At 41.8% G+C, this 18,237-nt stretch overlaps 1 protein-coding gene across 7 annotated transcripts in view; it reads right to left on the bottom strand.

Annotated features, from left to right (window-relative positions):
• The window catches only part of cacna2d2a (calcium channel, voltage-dependent, alpha 2/delta subunit 2a), a 165,281-nt gene that overhangs the window by 72,856 nt on the left and 74,188 nt on the right, over positions 1 to 18,237 (bottom strand). For all 7 annotated transcript variants that reach the window (XM_084349040.1, XM_084349041.1, XM_084349038.1 and 4 more), the window contains one exon: positions 6,485 to 6,544. In XM_084349040.1, coding sequence (XP_084205166.1) covers positions 6,485 to 6,544 — 60 coding nt within the window. The remainder of the gene's footprint in view (positions 1 to 6,484; positions 6,545 to 18,237) is intronic.

Below are 18,237 nucleotides of genomic sequence, written 5' to 3'. Positions count from 1 at the left end.
TCCTACTGACTGAAGGCTTACTGACACACCTGAACTTTTCTCTTCTTACCCAAGCATTTCTCATTACCTCTTCCCGTACTCCAGTGTTTCTTTCATTCTGAGTCATCTCAGACTTGGCCAAATGTCCCTCCACTCGAGTGTAGAACAGCATGAGTTTTCAAGAGGTCTCTCTTGAAGTAGCAGAGAAACATTAAGGGCGAGATGTGGAAAGAAAAAGCCACAGGAGAGGTGATGGAGAGAAAAGAGTTAGAATATGGAAGAAAAACAAAAAAGGAGAAAAGGACATTTCTACCTTGGAGAGTGCCACTTAAATAAATTATAGCGGTCTGCAATCAAGAAGCTGAAATCACCTAACTGTTGGGTCACCACAGCAACGAAAAGCCTGATCAAAGCTGTGAGTAGAGCAGCATGTGATAGGAAGAGAGGTGACAACAAAAGGATAGGAGAAGCTACAGTCGAAATGGGAGTTTAAGGTGAAGTCTAACTGATCAAATGTGGCTGGATCCACACAGACACAAACTCAAAGCAGTCTGTTTTTGATGTCTGTGCGTGTTTGCATCCTTCACAGAGTATAAGTAAACCTTGGCCCAGTTTCCACTGAGGCATCCACACGATCAGATACATTTGATAGGGAGGAGGCTCTGCTAAATTGTAACCTGTGTAGGAATTTCTCCCCACATAGCCCCTCCTCATTTCTTTCCCTTCCAGTGGCGAGCAGATGGAAGTCCGTTCCATGGCTCAGGATTCAGTGATAACACTGTTTATGAGTTCCATTACGTGCTCGGCAGGCTGCGAGCACTCTGTCTCAGCGCAGCCATAAGGAAGTAAAGGAAAAAAAAAAAAAGAAACCTGCTCACAATGAAAATAGATGCAGTTTATTTGTGATTATACAATGTGGCTATGCTTATCAGTGAGCATTTAAAAAGGGCTCACATAGCTATATTCCCAACTCCCACTCTCGGCTATGGAGATCTAGAGTTTCGGTTGCTGTGGTGCGGTTTGCAAAATCAATTTTATTTCTAGTTTTGCGTAAAAGGTCTGAATCAAACTGTAAAAATGAAGGAAAGATATGCAGTCTAGGGAATACAGAGCACAACATGATGGCCAGTGTGTAAAAAAAAATGCTTATCACTTGCAGATAAAACACCTGTAGCTTACTAACGTTGCTCTACTCGTCTTCTCCTAAAGGTGTAACTCTATTAAAAAAAAAATGTCACGATTAAGCAGGAAAACCTTTTCTAACTAATATTTAAATGCTTGTGCTTGGACAAATGGTCCATTACTGCCTGTTGAAAGTGTGAAAACAGTGGTTTGGCAACATTTCCAAAAGACAAAAAAGAAAATGAACATGTTGAGAGTAGAGCGAGATGAAACAAAGCCAGAGTGAGGCGTCTCTTCATTTCTGTCTATTTTTACCAGAATCTGAATTTGAATCTGTCAAAGGCAGCCCTCATAAGACTAATGTATTCTGTGGCTAATGGAGCTGGTAGCTTCGAGGGCTGGGCTGAGAGTCGCCACAATGATTCTCGCTCATTTCCTCTGAAGGGCCAATTATCTCAAATAGAGGCATTATGAAAGAAGCCGAACTTGGTCAAGTGAACAAACCCTCGCAACTCTACCTAGTGCCCCCGGCACTTAAGGTCATGTTACACTTGGAGAGGACCTATTGTGACTTAAGGGCAGTGAATGTCGCTGAAATACTGGCTAAATGTGGCTATGAAGAGAAGAAAGTGTGGACAAAGAATTGCCAAGAGATAATTGAGAACAGTGCAGGCTATTAACACCGGGAGGGCGAACACTGTAGGCGATGTCTGTATGAATAGTATTACAAAGTTACAGATGAACATACATGTGTGAAGAGCAGGAAAGAGGTCATACGAATACAACTGTGTTATGTATGAGAGTGGGTGGCTGAGTGGAGATGAAGAGAGAAAGAGGCAGAGGGAGAAGAAGAGATTGTGTTGTCCTATGATGAAAGGCTTGATTGATTAGAGAGTGATGATTGCAGTAAATGGCCTGGAAGATGGCTCCATCTCTGTTTCCCGTTTTCTCCGTCTCTTTTACCTTCTTCCCTCACTCGCTTGCTTTCTCACTTACACCTCTCTCTCTCCGTGCTTCTCTTTGTCACCCCCCCTCTCTCCCTGGTTTCATCATGGCAACCCATCAACAGAGTGCCTCTCTCTCCCCTAATGGCACAGCTATTAGCACTAATGCATTTCAAACGTACAGCAGCTGCCACATCACAATCTGATGGAAAGTACATGTCTTCCTCCAATCTCCACAATCTCTGTCCTTTCTTGCATCCAATCTTGTGTCTCTGTTCTAACGTGTTGCACTTGATGTTAACCCTCCTTCATCTACGCGACAGTGGTCATCATCTGTAGCCAGTATACGACAGGAGATGAGTGGTTAAACAACTGTATGACGACAATGTCGCTGATAATGTATCGTTGATCATATCATTAGTTTGACAATGATGCTGACCAGAGACAATTCTCCATTTTGCAAAATTTGAAGCACAAACAAAGGAAGCATTTTTTAAAGTTGGCAATTTACTGAGACTCACAAAAACTATTTAATGCCATTTTGCAGTTTGCAGGCATTTTATAATGAAGAAAAATGCTATCCAACCTTCACTTAGTCACTGAAAGTTTTTGTCACATCAAGGCAGCTGAAGCAAGTTGTGAAAACAACACAACAAATTATTTAAGTAAGTTTACGTGGCTAACATTAACAAACTGTTGCCTGTTATCACAACCAGCAGAGCAATATTAGCATTTATTTATAGACGTGTTTCTGTGCACCAGATGAATATAAGACCAACATTAAATCTCCTTTTACCTCCGTTTTTGGTCCCCACCAACTCCTGTGAGATATATATATAAATAAAATATTTCTCTTTAGCTGCTAAGTAGAGACATAGACAGAGTTTAAAGAGCTGAAAGCTGAAAGAAGCTATAAGAAATATAGATGTGACTGAGTGTGAAGATGCATAGTAGTCATGTCCACATTGATTCTTATTCAAACCAAACCAGACTCTGTGAGCTCACACATTGCTGAAACTACTTAATTAGCTAATAAATCATTTTCATTTGATGTAAAAAGGGAAACTGAATTCTTGAATAGTGCACATGTTCCCGCAGAGGGAGAGGCATTTCTGATGATTATGTGATCGTTAGGATATTGTTTGTACTGTCCTTGTGAAAAGATTTGTTAACTGTAGGCTAACCATTACAAAGTATTAAACCCTCAGCATTAGTCATTGTCACTGAACCCACACATGACCTAAGTTAAACTGGGCCAAGCTCAGCATTTATCATATATTCAAACTGCATGCAGACACATGAAAGAAGCATCTGTGATAGTTTTTTTCTAGTTTAAGAATGAAAATTGTAAAAGTCCTTAACTGTCACTTTAAATGAAGGTCTTGACAACACAAGACAACCCACCTTCACATAAAGACTCCATAAGATATCTATGAATGTGTCTTGAATGGACATTTTGAGATATTAGTCAGTATTCACTACTTGAAAATAATTACACATTTCTGGCACCTCTGTAATATCCACAAATGTTCTCTTTAATAAGCCCTAACTTTTAAGTGATCATTCTGCAACAGTGCGTTCAATCTTTAGAGGAACAATAACACAATCATTTAATTGATTTTTTCAGCTTCAGTCAACAAAGTCGAAGAAATCCTATGAATATTAGTCAACAAAGAATTTCTTCAGCTGTGATTTTCCATTTCTTGTGGCTGGCTTTGTTAATGCAATTACAGTATTGTGTTTCAAATGTCTACATGATGAACATGTGCTTCTGTAACTTTAAGGTCAAGCTGCCCCATAGACCTCTTTAGTGTATGTTCCTTAGGTAGTTGGCAACATGTATATTTGGTGGTGTTTAGACAGAACTGTTAAAAGCAGTAAACCATTTTGAACTTGAAAACCCCATGGAAATATTATCACCTAGAGACATGGGCTTTGGCTTTCTCTACACAGTTAAGCAACATTGAATTATCTTCCTAAATATTGTTTATACAGTACACACAATCATCTACTGGGTCAAAGCTGTAGGACCCACAGAAATATTTGAAATGAGTGATGCTATCCGGAAAAGTTTCATAGTGCTCTGCCAATTTTCAGTTTACAAAACAAAGCAGATTTTGAGATCTGGCTCTGAAGTTGCTGGTTCTCCCCTCGCCCCTGTGAGAATTGCTAAGCAGCACTGAAAGAACCGTGTCGCCTTGGGATGACTCTGCTGCCAACACAATAGAGGAGTGTCACAAAAGGACGGGCACCTGACCTTGAGAAATCAGCGGCAATCCAACACTTTAATGTCTATTTCACGCACCATTTCATTCCAATGGATTTAAAACCCTGAACGACCAACACGACAGTTGTTATGATCAACATTTTGACATTCATAATGTCCAGCAGTCAGGATGGTCAGAAAACTGGCGCTGCAGTTAGGCCAGGAAAAAGCTTATGTGTGCGTGAGAGAGAAAGAGAGAGAGAGAGCGAGAGGAAGAGTGAGGTCCGCTGCTACCGGAACAGCTGTGATCACAGCCGCTATGAGGAACAGGCGTGTCATTGAGTTTCTATGATGTCACCAGTTTGGCGAGGCGAGCAGATGGGCTGGGCCAGGTACAGAACCTATCGTTAATAAACACATACAAATAAATACCCAATCGCCGTCAAACACAAACAACCACATTATGCTTTCCTAACCCTCACTGGAGCAAAAGCGCATGCACACACACGCTCACAAATTCTATCAAAACGCACCGTCTCTCATGCATAAACACCTTTTCTCTTCATTTGACAGACTGCTCCACCCGCTAGTTTAAGATGCGACGCAGTTCTCCTAATATGCCCAAAGAGCATGCAGCCCTAATCTAATTAGAGTGTCAGTCAGCAGAGTGTTCACCCAAAGAGAAATTAGGAAAGCGCAAAATCTACAAACAGGAAAAATCTTCTTGCAAGCATGTGGCATATCTACCTCTCCCACTCCCCCTTTCCTCCCCCCACTCCACCTCCTTGCGAGATTCTTTTTTTTTTTAATGGTTTCACAGTCGCCCCTGCTGAGATTCATTACCTGGCCTGATTATAAAGGCAAATGAAATCAGCTCCAATACATTATTAATAGAGGAGCACCATTAGGATTCATTTGCAGTATTTGCAACAATATGATATATTCCAACTGTTTTCATGCCTGATTAAAGACACATACAGATAACAGAAATATATATGAATATGATGGCGGTGCGGAGGGTAAGGCTGGGTATGAAGCTGTTGACTGGACAGAAAGAAGGAAAGAGAAAGAGGAAAAGGACAAAAGACAGAAAGAGGAGAAACAGAGGGAGAGAAGAGTTTTGGCAGGGGCGGGGCGGATTAAAGAGAGTGCTGGCTTTTCCACTTGAGGAGGTATTGATGCCATATTGGATGCAGCTACTTATGAACAGGTGTGCTGTGTGTGGTCACTGTGACCCAGGCTCCACTTCCTGCATGGCTACACATCCGATTGAGGTGCATCGGAGCCGGGCAGGGAGAGGCAGGCATCAACCTCCCTCAGGCCTAAGATGAAGGGACAGCCGCACTGCAGGTCCCTCCCTCGGACCAGCAGGATCGAGGGAGGGAGGGAGGGGTGCAGCCCAGCCACCCCAACACTACATCTTCAGAGTGTAAGCAACCATGAATAAAAATGGACTTTGCAGGGAAGTAGGGCTCATAATTATTCGTTTTAAATCAGTTAAAGCCTTTTCTCAAATATCCCCCAGGAGGTGCTGGGTTAAAAATCCATTTGCGGGAAGTGTACCATGACAGCGAGCTCGTCTCCCTGGAGACAGAGGATATGACAGTAGGGAATGTGCAAGTGTATCTGTTGGGTGAGGCTATATATATGCATGGGTGCGTGTGTGTCAGTGTGTGTGTGTGTGTGTGTGTGTGTGTGCATCAGTATGCACGCATGTTTGTGGTGCATTTGAGTGTTTACAAATTTGAGAGTCATTGGAGCACGCAGGCTCACAAACACACAGACAAACACACAAACCAGAGTAATTCCATTTCTCCTTTTTGTTTTTTTTTTGTTTGTTTTTTAGATTTCAAGAGCAGATCTTTGTGTTTTAAAGGTCAGCTGCAAAAGGATGGATTGTTCAACTTCCTGTAGCCTGTGAAACAAAACGAGAGATTACACTGAAGACCGTGAAAATAACAACCCCAAAAGTAAGCAATTATAGTGTGTGTGCATAAATGTGGGACTGTGTTTGTGTGTTTTTCCATTTAAATATAATTAGGTTTTATTGCCACGTTGTCTCTGTGATGCTGATCACATTGTCATTAAAGATATGCAAGTAAAATAGCTAAACTGAGAGGAAACGGGAAAACAGATGGGAGCGGGCAGACGACAAACGATAAACCAGTTTGCCTGGAAATAAGAAAGAAGAGGTCTTGGAGAAGGAGGGAGAGGAGTGTGTGTCCTACTTTACCGTCACACCGTCTTGCCATTCATGATCCTTCTGGAGCAGCTCCGCCTCCCTGGCCAGCTTCTGCAAAAAAACACAAAAACAGCAGTGTGAGTGTCAGAAGTCAAGAGGATAGTGATTTGTGCATGTGTGAGAGAGTCAGAGAGAAGAAGATGGGCAGATGAGGGTGGTGACCTTGTTCCCTAGTACAGCTGAAAATTAACTTGATAATTCAGAGGACAACACTGTTTTCCTTACAGTACAGGCCTTAGTTAAAAACTATTAGTTACCTGCCACCACTGTATGTGAAACAGTTCAAGACACATTTTAAATGTTTCTAGAATATAGACACTGCATCTCAAAATTGGCTTTGTTTTGATATTTTGAATGAAATTTTAAATGAAAATTAAGAGAGTGTGAAGACCAGGGACTGAAGTGTTGTATATATATGTGTATTTGTCTGACAGTTGAGCTGCCAGGACCAAGAGAAACAATGTAAACAAACTTGTGCTGGTAACAAGGCACAGATCATTAATATCATTGGCGCTAAGCTACATCCACATCAGTCCCAATCCACACTGACTTATCTTGACATTTGCAGGTTAGTTTTCAGGCTTTAAGTGTGCACTTTTCCCTGGTAGTGGTAGTTTGTTTCCTAACAGGTAAACAAGATATTTGCCCATGCTTGTAGATAAGAGGCAGACATTAGCTACAAAGCTAATGTTTGCTGCTGTTCAGAATTCATGGCTTTAGCTGCTGTCAAGATCAGAATACAGCTCAGAACACATGGCATGATTGACTATGTGTTTGCAGGTGAAACACACCATGACATGTGTAGAATATTTAATGTACACATTAAACATGTTTTGAAATCAGATACATACCCTTGCACTGTCTGTATCAGTTTCAACGTTTGCAGCACCTGTTCACCACACACTTCTTTTTAGTATAACGCAAGGCTGCACACATTTTCATTGTCTGACTCAATGCACCAAAGCTCTCCATCTACAGAGACAGATAGTAAACACCATACTTAATTGTGTATGCACAGAAAAAGGGATGCCTTTAGGAGACTGACGAATATGAAATGTCCTTGTCTTGGAGCTTTTTCCTGCTCACAGAGGAGACTCAACATCCAATTTACAGAACGGCAGACAGTGATAACACTATCAATACCTTCCATCAGCGCTGGGTAATATATTGATATTATATTGAAACCATGATCGTTATACTGTGATATTACATAAGTGTTGTCCTTTCTTGGCGTTAAAGGATACCTTTAATGCTTGTTTCCTTCTTTTCCTTCAGTGGTAAATATATGTTCTTTGCAACAAAAATGGTCCGCACTACCACTAACGCTTCTCTTCCACAGAAAACACTGCTTCTGAACCACCTCATCAGTAGTCTCGCCTTTAGTTCTGTGACTTCACGCTAAGTCACAATGTCACTTACTTGCAGAATTTCGCTAAAACAGGGCGTTTGAGACAGAGGGGGAGCTGCAGCACTGGACAGTATGAGAAAAGGGAAGTGTTTTTTGAGCATTAAAGCATGTAAACCTGTTCTAGTGGTAAGCAAAAATAAAATATTGAACCTTAGAATGAGCATTATACATCTCCTTTAAAGGCTGCATTACAATAACGTGATGTCATTTTCTGGTACCAGACTGTTGTATCTGTTCTAACACTCGCCTTTACCCATTTAGTCATTATATCCACATTACTGATGATTGTTTTGCAGAAGTCTCATTGTGATAATATTTTCTGAAAGCACCAAAAGTCATCCTTAGAATATTGTCGATATCGAGGTATTTGGTGAAAATATCGTGATATTTGATTTTGTCACCTAGTCCTAGTAGCAGGTGTATTTTGCGTCTCTGCATTGCTCTGAACTATTTTTAATAACAAACTTTATATTCTAATCGCATGCTAGTATCACACTTCACTACCTACTAATGTGCCTTAATGGTCTAACATTATTTACCATGATGTAGCTCAGGTTTATCTCTGAGGCAGCCTAATGTATGGAGGCTTCTCATATAGGAAGTCATACATACAAGTGGCAAATAAAGTAAAGCCTTTGAGTCTCTCTCTCTCTCCTCCCGCAGTAATCTAGGTTTCCCCGCGCCTCTAGGGGGCGATCTGATTCCTGTCCTAGAATAGTGTGATTGGCCGTAAAGTCCCAGAGCTCTGAAATTACTAACCCTATTTAGACCCCAGCGACAGTAAAAGCTCATTCATTTGTGAGCCACAGTGAACGAACCAGTCCCCCCTACCACGAGAGGCTTTTTATCTTCCAAAAACACACACAAGACACAAACTCTCATTATAGTAAAAGCTGTCCTATTTCTATTAAGAGCGCCCCTCCCTCTTCATCACAGCAGATCCTCCCACTCATGGCCACACAGACAAAATATGGCTCCTCCTCCTCTAAACACACACACACACACCAGGCCCAGAAATCAGTCTCTTACGTCTGTCGTGTGGGGATGTTAGTGGAGCATAATGGTTTAAAGTATGTACATAATGTGATACCACAAACCTAATTTGTGACACATAATAGCATAAAATCTGGATCATTTCGAGTCCTCTGTGTTCTTATGATTTTGCATTGTGCTTTTTAATCACCTGAACAAGCCTTAAATAACAACGATAACATTTAATTCATTTCCTAATGAGACAATGGGCGACTGAAACAATGGAATGAGGATCTAATTAGCCCATTGAAATTATTACCAAAGAATCCATTAGAAAAGACAGTAATTGTGTGGCTTTTCGTTCGAGAGGGTCAGCCTTGCTAAAGGGCAGCGCCACAGTGGTAATCTCCTGGTGAAACTATCAACACTCCATTTTTCAATTAGGGATAAACACTGAGCAGCTGAACAATAATCTCACCGCATTTCCAGCTCTGAGATTATCCTGAAAATTAAAGCCATATGATTTCACTCTCTGCCACAACAGATGGTGTATGTCATGTTTCTTTTTGTTAATGTTTTTTTGAGGCCATAAAAAATAACTATTTGCAGAACTGTTTCCACGTTATTTTTTCTCTCAACCCTCTGTCATGATCTTTGATCTAGCTCGGCTTTCATCCCCTGGGCTCAGTCTTTTTCTCAGCATTTAACCTGTCAGTAAGGATCTGTACTTTGTCCCTTTAGAAAATCCATTTCTCTCCCCCTGAGTAGCCCACACATATTTTTTTCCCTCTGTTCCTCCAGTTGCCTCTGTTTCCTCCCTCCCCTCCTGGTGGGCCACAATTTCTCTGGGACCCTATCTCTTTCCCAACAGCTTAATGCAGTCCCCCTGCTCCAAAACAGCCATGTGTCTTCATGTGTCTTTCCTTCCTCTGTGTTGGCCCAGATGGATGGGCAACACAAACAGCCAATGAATCAGAGTGAGAGATGTGGGAAGGAGGGGGGCAGGGATATATCATCTATGCTGGTGGCTGGAGCCCAAGCAGCTTAGAGCACTGGATGAGCATAGTGAGATCAGCACAGTACAGCACAGATAAGCTCCATGCAGGCCCACACAACACAGCAAATAACACTACAGCACACGGGCACAAAGACACCAGAAGAGTTGACAACATGAGCACGCCCCTCTAATGTTATTGCTGTTGTAACCTTGACACAAAACGCATCACATGTTGGGCCATTTGTCACCAGGCCTTCAGGCAAGGTCAAGAACCATAAACACAACTCTGTAATGGATAGTGGCATGTGAAGTGCCTCTGCAAGGTCTACGGCCTTAAACAACACACAATGGAGTCTGTCATGTATGCAAACACTGTAAATAATGGCACTGGTGCTGTAGCAGCTTGGTGATGTCGCCGCTGTCCAAGAACCCTGCCGGTGAAAAGCTGTGCTCCTTCTCTGTGAACTCACGGACCAAGAAGACAGCAGGGGTAAGAAAAAAACATACCGAAAGCTCAGCGTGAGGCGATTAGGATCTTTAATATTCATAACTGTTCGGTTTGCTCTGTTCCAGAGGGGAGCAGTTTAATCACTTGAAGTCATGTTATTTCTAAGGGAATGACAGCACACCAGGGACGGACAGCGTCATGCTGTGGTGAGCGCCAACTCGACACCGGGCCGCCTGTGTGATTGCTGCTGCCTGTTAGGCCCTTCCACTGAGCATTAACTTAAAGGGCACTCGACACAGCACACTGTCGTCTGTGCAATGCGGAGGGACACTCCAAAACGGCCCCACGATGTGTGTGTTTTGAGTGAGAGGGCACTTGAGAAAACACGACACGGTCTGTACGTGTGATTGCAGCCTTGAATAGAGGTACTCAACATGCTCCAAATGACCCCCTCAGCTCCGTTTCTGGGAACGCTCGAGTCACCTTGGGGGACCAAAAGACTGTGAAATGACTCTGCTGAGGTCACTTAACCTTCTCAGAGAGACTAGCGCGGCAAGGGAAGACCCTCAGTAAATTTTGCAGATGATTGGCTGCTGTGGACAGTGACAATCATAATGGTAAGCCACTAAGCTCTCTGAAAAACGTCTAAATATAGAACAGCTTTCTTAAGGGTCCTTTCCACACGTTGAATTAAATATCCAGACACTTGCAGGATCAGGAAGAATCATCAGCAATGGCATGTTTACCTAAAGACAGTATAAAGTATAAAGTACATGCTGCATCTTTGGGCAGTGTTGCTTATATGAGGTCATAAAGCAAGTAGCTCGGCCTGTGATGATGGTTCACGGCTGCTGACAAATTCGTGTTACATCAAAATGTCACCACTCTGTCTGGGTCTTAAGAGCTGCTGAAGTAGTGCAAAGATGTGTAGTGTCATGCAGCAGTTAGCCCATTAGGGGGCAGCAGACTGAGCGTACCAGTGAGCCCCAGCAGCAGCAGCAGCAGCAGCAGCAGCCGCCAGTGGAGCCTGTCAGAGTGAGAGCAGTCTGCTTTAAGCTCTTCATTCTGTCTCCTCCACTCGGCCGGGATTAAGGCCAATCATAGAAATCACTGAGTCAGAACCGTCCCACAATAACAGATGGAGGGACTTTCCACTCCAGAATTTTAAAACATCACAGACAAACTCACTTTCACTCCGCCTCGCGCCCTCGCTGCCGCCGCCACCACCTTTCATTCTCTCACCATCCTTTTATCTCTCCTCTTCGCTCGGCTGTTTTATCCTGCCATCATACGCCGTAGTCCATTTCTCTCCATCTGTCTCAGTTTGCTGCACTCAAACTTTCTCCCTCCTCTTCAACGCCTTATTAATTCAAACAACACGGTCACAGACCAACTTCAGAACAGTTTAATTGACTTCACATAGGGCAGAAGTTGTCTGTACCGGGGGGTGAAATAGGAAGACGAATGCAAACTTGTCACATGTTTTTACTGCTTGCATTATTTGTTGGCGTGACTGATATGACGAAGGACTGATAATCAGAATGGGTTCTCCTTTTCAATTATCTAAACAATGTTAAAGTCCATGAGGACAAGGAATAATGACCCTTAATTCCAGGTCCCTGGTCGGTTTGCTTCTGGCAGCTGGGTATTGTAGTCCTTATTAGTTAACTCTGACAGAGGATCTGCATGGATGGGTGGGAGACCCTGTCTTTGTTCTGTGATCCAAAGCAGCCCGTGGCAGGCCCGTTTGCAGAGGATGTGTGTGTAGTGCTATTGTAGCATGTGTTGAGATAATCCCTGCCTTTGTCGTCCCCCCACCCCCCAGCCCCCATAATCTTCCCCCTCCACAACGGAAAATGTTAACACTTTTCTTTTTCCCCACTCATCGCAGCGCAATCCCGACTCCACTCTGCTGTTTCCACGGAGACCGGATCTGGAAGACGCATGCTGTCACCTACCCACAGCAGCAACTCACTCACCAGCTTTTCAAAAAAAAAAAATCAAACACCAGCTTTCTACACTCCACGCAGGCCCACAGAAACACCATGTTTCCACTGTAGATTGCCAGCATTGTGTTGAAGCTTCTGTGTTTAGTTCAATGGGACAAGAAAGGCAACTGTCTCCTCTGGAATAATACAGCAGCTCTCGGCAGCAGCTGAACTGCCTCATAATGGTTCTTCAGAGCTACACTGAAAATAATCGACCTTGATCATAAGCGCTTGTGTACTAATCAGTCTACTTCTACGTTTATAATATGGATATAATCAAAATAGGATTATGTTAGAAGCAATGTCACAGGAGCAAATGAGCTAATTTAATATATTACTGACAGCTGAAGTATCTCCATAAAAACAATATTAATTCTCTTCTAATTGGGGCACTTTTTGTTTCATTTGCTCCATTCAAAATAATATGCATTTCGCTCATTAAACCACAGAGCCTTTGAAGCTAAGTGGCAGACTCATCATAGCACAGAACAGGGCCAAAGACCATTGTACTGCACATTATCATTCACTGGAGCAACTACCACTGTAATTTCAATTAAACCTCCTATGGGATGGATGCTACAAACAGCTCCGTCACATTATTTACTCGCCGGCACGCATGTTTGCACGGGTCACGACGAACATAGTCAGTACAAATCTAAAAGATGCAAAGGTCAGACAAGGTCGCTGCAGGAACCATCGCAGTGAGTCAACAGCACACAGCTCTGCAGCCGAGTGTCCTTCACGCAGGGGGCCAGCAGGGGGCTCAGGGTGAGCGTGCAGGCGGAGCAGTGTGTCGATGAGGCCAGGATCAGCTCAGTGACATGTGAGCGTCTGGCTGGTTGGGCTCACTGTCCATTGTTTGACAGATAGTCACAGACATGCCCAAACTGCTGCCTGGCCTTTCCTGCTGTTACTGGCATCAGTCAGGCAACAGGCACAGAGCGAGAGAGAGGAAGGGAGCCTAAAGGCGCCATTTAAAAAAAAAAAGAAAAGAAAAAAAGATTCAGACGTCTTGTTTCTCTTGCAGCTCATAAGGCATCGACCTTGCAGGTGACTGAAAAGGAGAAAATTGCATACCCATTGTCTGGAAGAAGTGATAGCTAAAAATAAATAAGTCAAAAGAAACCCAGTGACATTCCACTCTAAAGAAACAGAGCACACGACTGCTCTTTTAGTTGGTACATCTGTTAACAGGTGTGTGTGACTACCTGGATGACTTGTGTCTCCTCAGCAGGCTGACTTGGGGGGCGGGGGGTTATACGTTGTATACTTCAACCTAACATCTTTGTAAAATTAATGCCAGATTATTGGGAAAACTAGAACTGCAACGATTGGTCGATTAACAGATTAGTCGAAATAGGAAATGCGACAAATAATTGCCACAAAAGGAAATGTGGCAATTATTTTAATAGATAGATGATGAATCATTTCACTAATTTCTCAAGTCAAAATCTCAAACATTTGCTGGTTCCAGCTTTTTAAGTGTAAAGATTTTTTGCTTTTCTTTGTCATTTATGATAATAAGAAGTAGTAGTAATATTAGTCTTTAGGTTTTTGACTGTTGGTTGGATACAAGAAGCAATCTGAAGACGTCACACTGGTTGCTGGGGAAATGTGATGAGCACTTTTTTTAGACTACTTGAGTAATTAATCGTGAAAATAGGCAGGTTGATTGATGATGAATATAATTGTTACATGCAGCCCTAAAGAAAACACACACGAACATATGATAGGAGCAAAAAAAAAAATAAGACAGCGGTTAAAACAACTTGATTGTAACAGCATAACTGTGTTTTCTTCACATAAAGACAAACTCTTAATCACCACGGGTCACAACTTACACCCACACTAACTCCACTCAGATATGCACAGTACACACTGTACATTTGCAATCAGCTCAAAAGAGCCCTCACTAAATCATCACGCAATCAATTACAAGCACGTTTGTGTTTTCGGTGCCCTTTCCTTTTGACAGGCTCAAACTGGCTGCTGAGCTTGGATGCAAATACAGTAGGAAACGTCAGAGGTGAATTGTCGAGACAAATTAGGAAAACTAAAGTATTTTTTGCGGGGGGGGGAGGGCGTTAGGGTAGGAATCCAGTTTTTGGAATGTCAAAGAATAAATACGTATATTAAATACAAAAAATGTATAATCAGTGATTTTGAAAGAGCAGATGTTGCGTTTTCCATGAGGTGAGAATCCACAAACTCTTTCTTTTTTTTTTTCTCGGTGTCCACAATTACAGGAAGTAAAAGTGACCAGACTGATTCAGAGATGGTCGGCGGAGAAAGTGAGGCGATTAAGGGAAAAAAAGCGAAGAAAAAAAACACCATAGGAGGGAGGTGATGGCTTTTTTTTTTCTTCTTCTTTTTTTTTTTAAGAGCCATACCAACATTATCTCCGTCCATCAGCTTAGCAGCCTTCCTGTCACCTCACCTCAACACAGCACTGTGTGCAGTTCAAGGGCAAACTGTTTTTTGCTGTCAGTTTTTTTTTTTTGCCCTTTACTTCAATCATCCTCCCTCTTCCTTTAGATTTCTGATAGAATAATAACAGTGGTGACACTTTTGGGGCTTTTGGAGGTTATTATTCAACTAAAAGGTGTTACAAAACAGATATTAGTGATGCCTTGTAGATGTACCTTGCTCTCACCCCTCCTCTTTTTCTCCTACAAAGAGAAAGTGTATGGTGCCTTACAAAAGCATTGTCAACGTGCCAGAGATTCCAGTGACAGCAGCTGCTGTTTGACAAAGTATATCATTGACAATGTGTGGCCAGGCAATTGTTCAAGATTTACACACACATGCACACATGAGTACACACCTTCAGTCATATTCATCCATGCACGCACGCATGCATGCACACACACACACACACACACACACACACGCACTTACAGCTGCACACACACCCTATCCAGTATTCCAGCAGACATAAGAGGAAAAACATGCAGCCATCTCTCAAAGCAATTACAGCAGATTGAAACCAAATTAAATTTGAAGCCTAGAGCAACACCAGCGAGCGAACGTCTATGACAGATATGACAGGGGAGGAAGGGGAGCGCTGCAGGACCAAAGGATGGAGGGGATGTTGGTGACAAACGGCAGGTGTGGGTCACGGAGGAAGAGAGCGGTACTTGGAGAGGAGAGCAAACACCGACAGAAGTAGGGCAGAGAGATGGTCCCATACCGAGAACATCAGGAGGGGTCCCTTCCACTGTGCAGATGAATTTGCATGTTTTAGCCCATTAACTATGAGCTATATGTCTATATGTTACTGCCGGCTGATTCAAAAGCGTACCGTATGTTATTAGAATGATTTCCTACCTTTAGGGCATCAGCCAGTTTAAATTAATTTCAGTACGGAATGAATCTGGAGAGGATTTCAAACTTTACTTTATTTACTGCAAGTCATCCATGATTTGTCACCTAAATCGTAACGCTGTGCCATCTATGACTTGAGAGTCGGCTGCTGAATGGCAAACTTCACACTTTCTTGTTTCTAGATATCCATGTTTCAATTAATCGATTATAAGACAATTAATTGCCAACTATTGTGATAATTAAAAATGCTCTAAATTAAATATTTGCTTTTTCCAGTTTCTTAAATGTCAGGGTATGTTGCTTTTCTTTGTCATTAATGATGTAAATGAAGATTCTTTGACTTTTGTACTGTTGACTGGACAAACAGAGCTATTTGAAGACATCACATTAGGCTCCAGGAAACTGTGTTTGCAAATGTTTTTTGCTTTCCATTCAATGGACCAAACGATTAATCATGAAAATAATTTTCAGATTAAAGGTGTAATATGTAATAATTTTGTTATACCATTCAAAAATTACAAAAAATGATCAAGATAATGTGCAGAAACAATAGTGTTGATGTTATGTCGAAGATGTCTATGTGTTGTGTTGCAGAGGTATACAGTATACTGTAGTTACCATGCTAACCAGCTAGCCCCAGGCCTGAGAACCTCCTTCTCCCAATGGTCCAAAGCTCCCGTGCTAGAGGTGCGAACCCCAAAACATTCCCCTGGTAGTCCAGCTAGCTGCACGGTTAACTGAGCTAACAAGCTAACGGTAGCTACAGTCATGTTTTTATAAACAGAATACAGCATGCAGCAGTTAGCAGTTAGCAGTTACTCTGTTGATATGCTGCCCCTATTTGATGGGAGTATGAATTCATGGTGGCCAATTCTTATGTATTACACCTCTGATTAAAAATTAAATACGTTAAATCATTTTAACAATACCGTTTAATAAAAAAATAAAAAATAAAATAAATGTATAGTTAATACTCAAATGTGCCTTATCAAAACAAGATGTGGTTTGAATGCCTGGATATTACAAAGAGTGAAATACAATGCTTCATTTATGCAACTGACGTTAAACATAATATATCTTGAAGAATTATACAAATATGATGAATCACAAGGAATTAATGCAGTATAAAGAAAAAAAAGCAACGCTGCATCCAATAAAATGACATTTTCTTTTGGCAGCAATCACACTGAAAAATGGTACCACGTGAGCAGAAATATACCATTATCTGTAGACCGTTTAGAAACCACAAACATGTGCTCGTTACAGGCATACAGATTAGCTCAGTTTCCAGTTCTCCAAGAGATATCATTTCTCCATTTTCATTATTCTAGTCCAAGAAATGACAGGATTAGTTGTGGCGGCTTTTAAACATCTGATGTTATCTCCCTCTCCTGGGTGAACAATTAATCCCTCTCACTTCCCTTCTTCTCATCATCCTCCCTCTCGCCTCCATTTAGCTCTTCCTCTCTTCTTCTCCCCCACCACCATACTGTCTATCTCTCCCAGAGGAGATCGTTTCTTCTTTTTTCTTACTAGAGAGAAATGGAGCTAAGTGCCCTGGTATTTAAATACCTACAGTGTACTGAGGAGCTATATGATGAGGTTTCTGCAATCACTGGTCTAACAGTGTGCAAGCACGCTTACATTTGTCACTGTCTTTTTAGATTAAAACAAGTGCAAAGAAACGTGTAATATAATAATCAGGATTTAAAAGTTCTTGTGTGTGTTGTTTTTTAAACATATCACGTACTTCAGTCTTCCTATCTCAGTCAGATGTGGAAATTTCTCAATTTTAAGATGCATCACGATGCAGACCTAGAAGATTCTGCATCAATGCTGTGACAGAGCATAGTCGGGAGTTTGCAGCCTATTACTATTGATGATTTTCTGGCCTCAGCTGGACAATAAAGTTGTAATGTGACATTTCAATGTCTTGCCATTGTGGGAAAACATGAGGCTAATATTACTCAGGAGATACTGCAGAGGAAGGAAGGTAATAGCAGCGAGTGACAAAACAACAGAGCCAGTATTTTGAAAGCACATTTCAGATTTTTATCAAGGAACTGGACAAGATGCACAGTGTATGTAACATCTGCCTCAAAACAATTATGAACCCTTTTAGCTGTTTTAACCTGAAGCTAACGTCTGCAGCCATGAAGAACACAGTGAGGGCAGTTAATCAGCCAAGAGCTTAGGATGCATCCAACTGTGCAGGAGAGATAGGAGATCACAGCACAGTGTAATGCACTGCACATGTATTTTTATTTAGTTTTTATAATTATTATTATCTTACAGCTTGTATTACATGACGAAAAAGTAGCAGTGCGCAGTAACATAGAAAACAGAGTACTAAAGATGCATCAAGAATCGTTGTGCATTCAAATCTGTGTTTGTAAATCACGTGTGATCATTCAATTTCCATCAGCAAAAACAATTTCGGATGCATCTATAATCAGGGTCAGATCAGGTTGTATGTATTTGGATTAAAAGAAATTCAAGCAGATTGCTCTCATTGTGCGGAGCTATCTAGCTCTCGAGCAGGTTTCATATGTTAATGCATACAACATCTGGTTAACAATGTAAATGTTTGATCACTCTGCTGTGGCC

This window comes from Pagrus pagrus (genome assembly GCF_965226575.1).
Source record: "Pagrus pagrus genome assembly, chromosome: 3".
In the NCBI taxonomy this organism is placed as follows: Eukaryota; Metazoa; Chordata; class Actinopteri; order Spariformes; family Sparidae; genus Pagrus; species Pagrus pagrus.
Note: the sequence above shows the minus strand (reverse complement) of the source record. Positions and strands in the feature narration are given on the sequence as shown.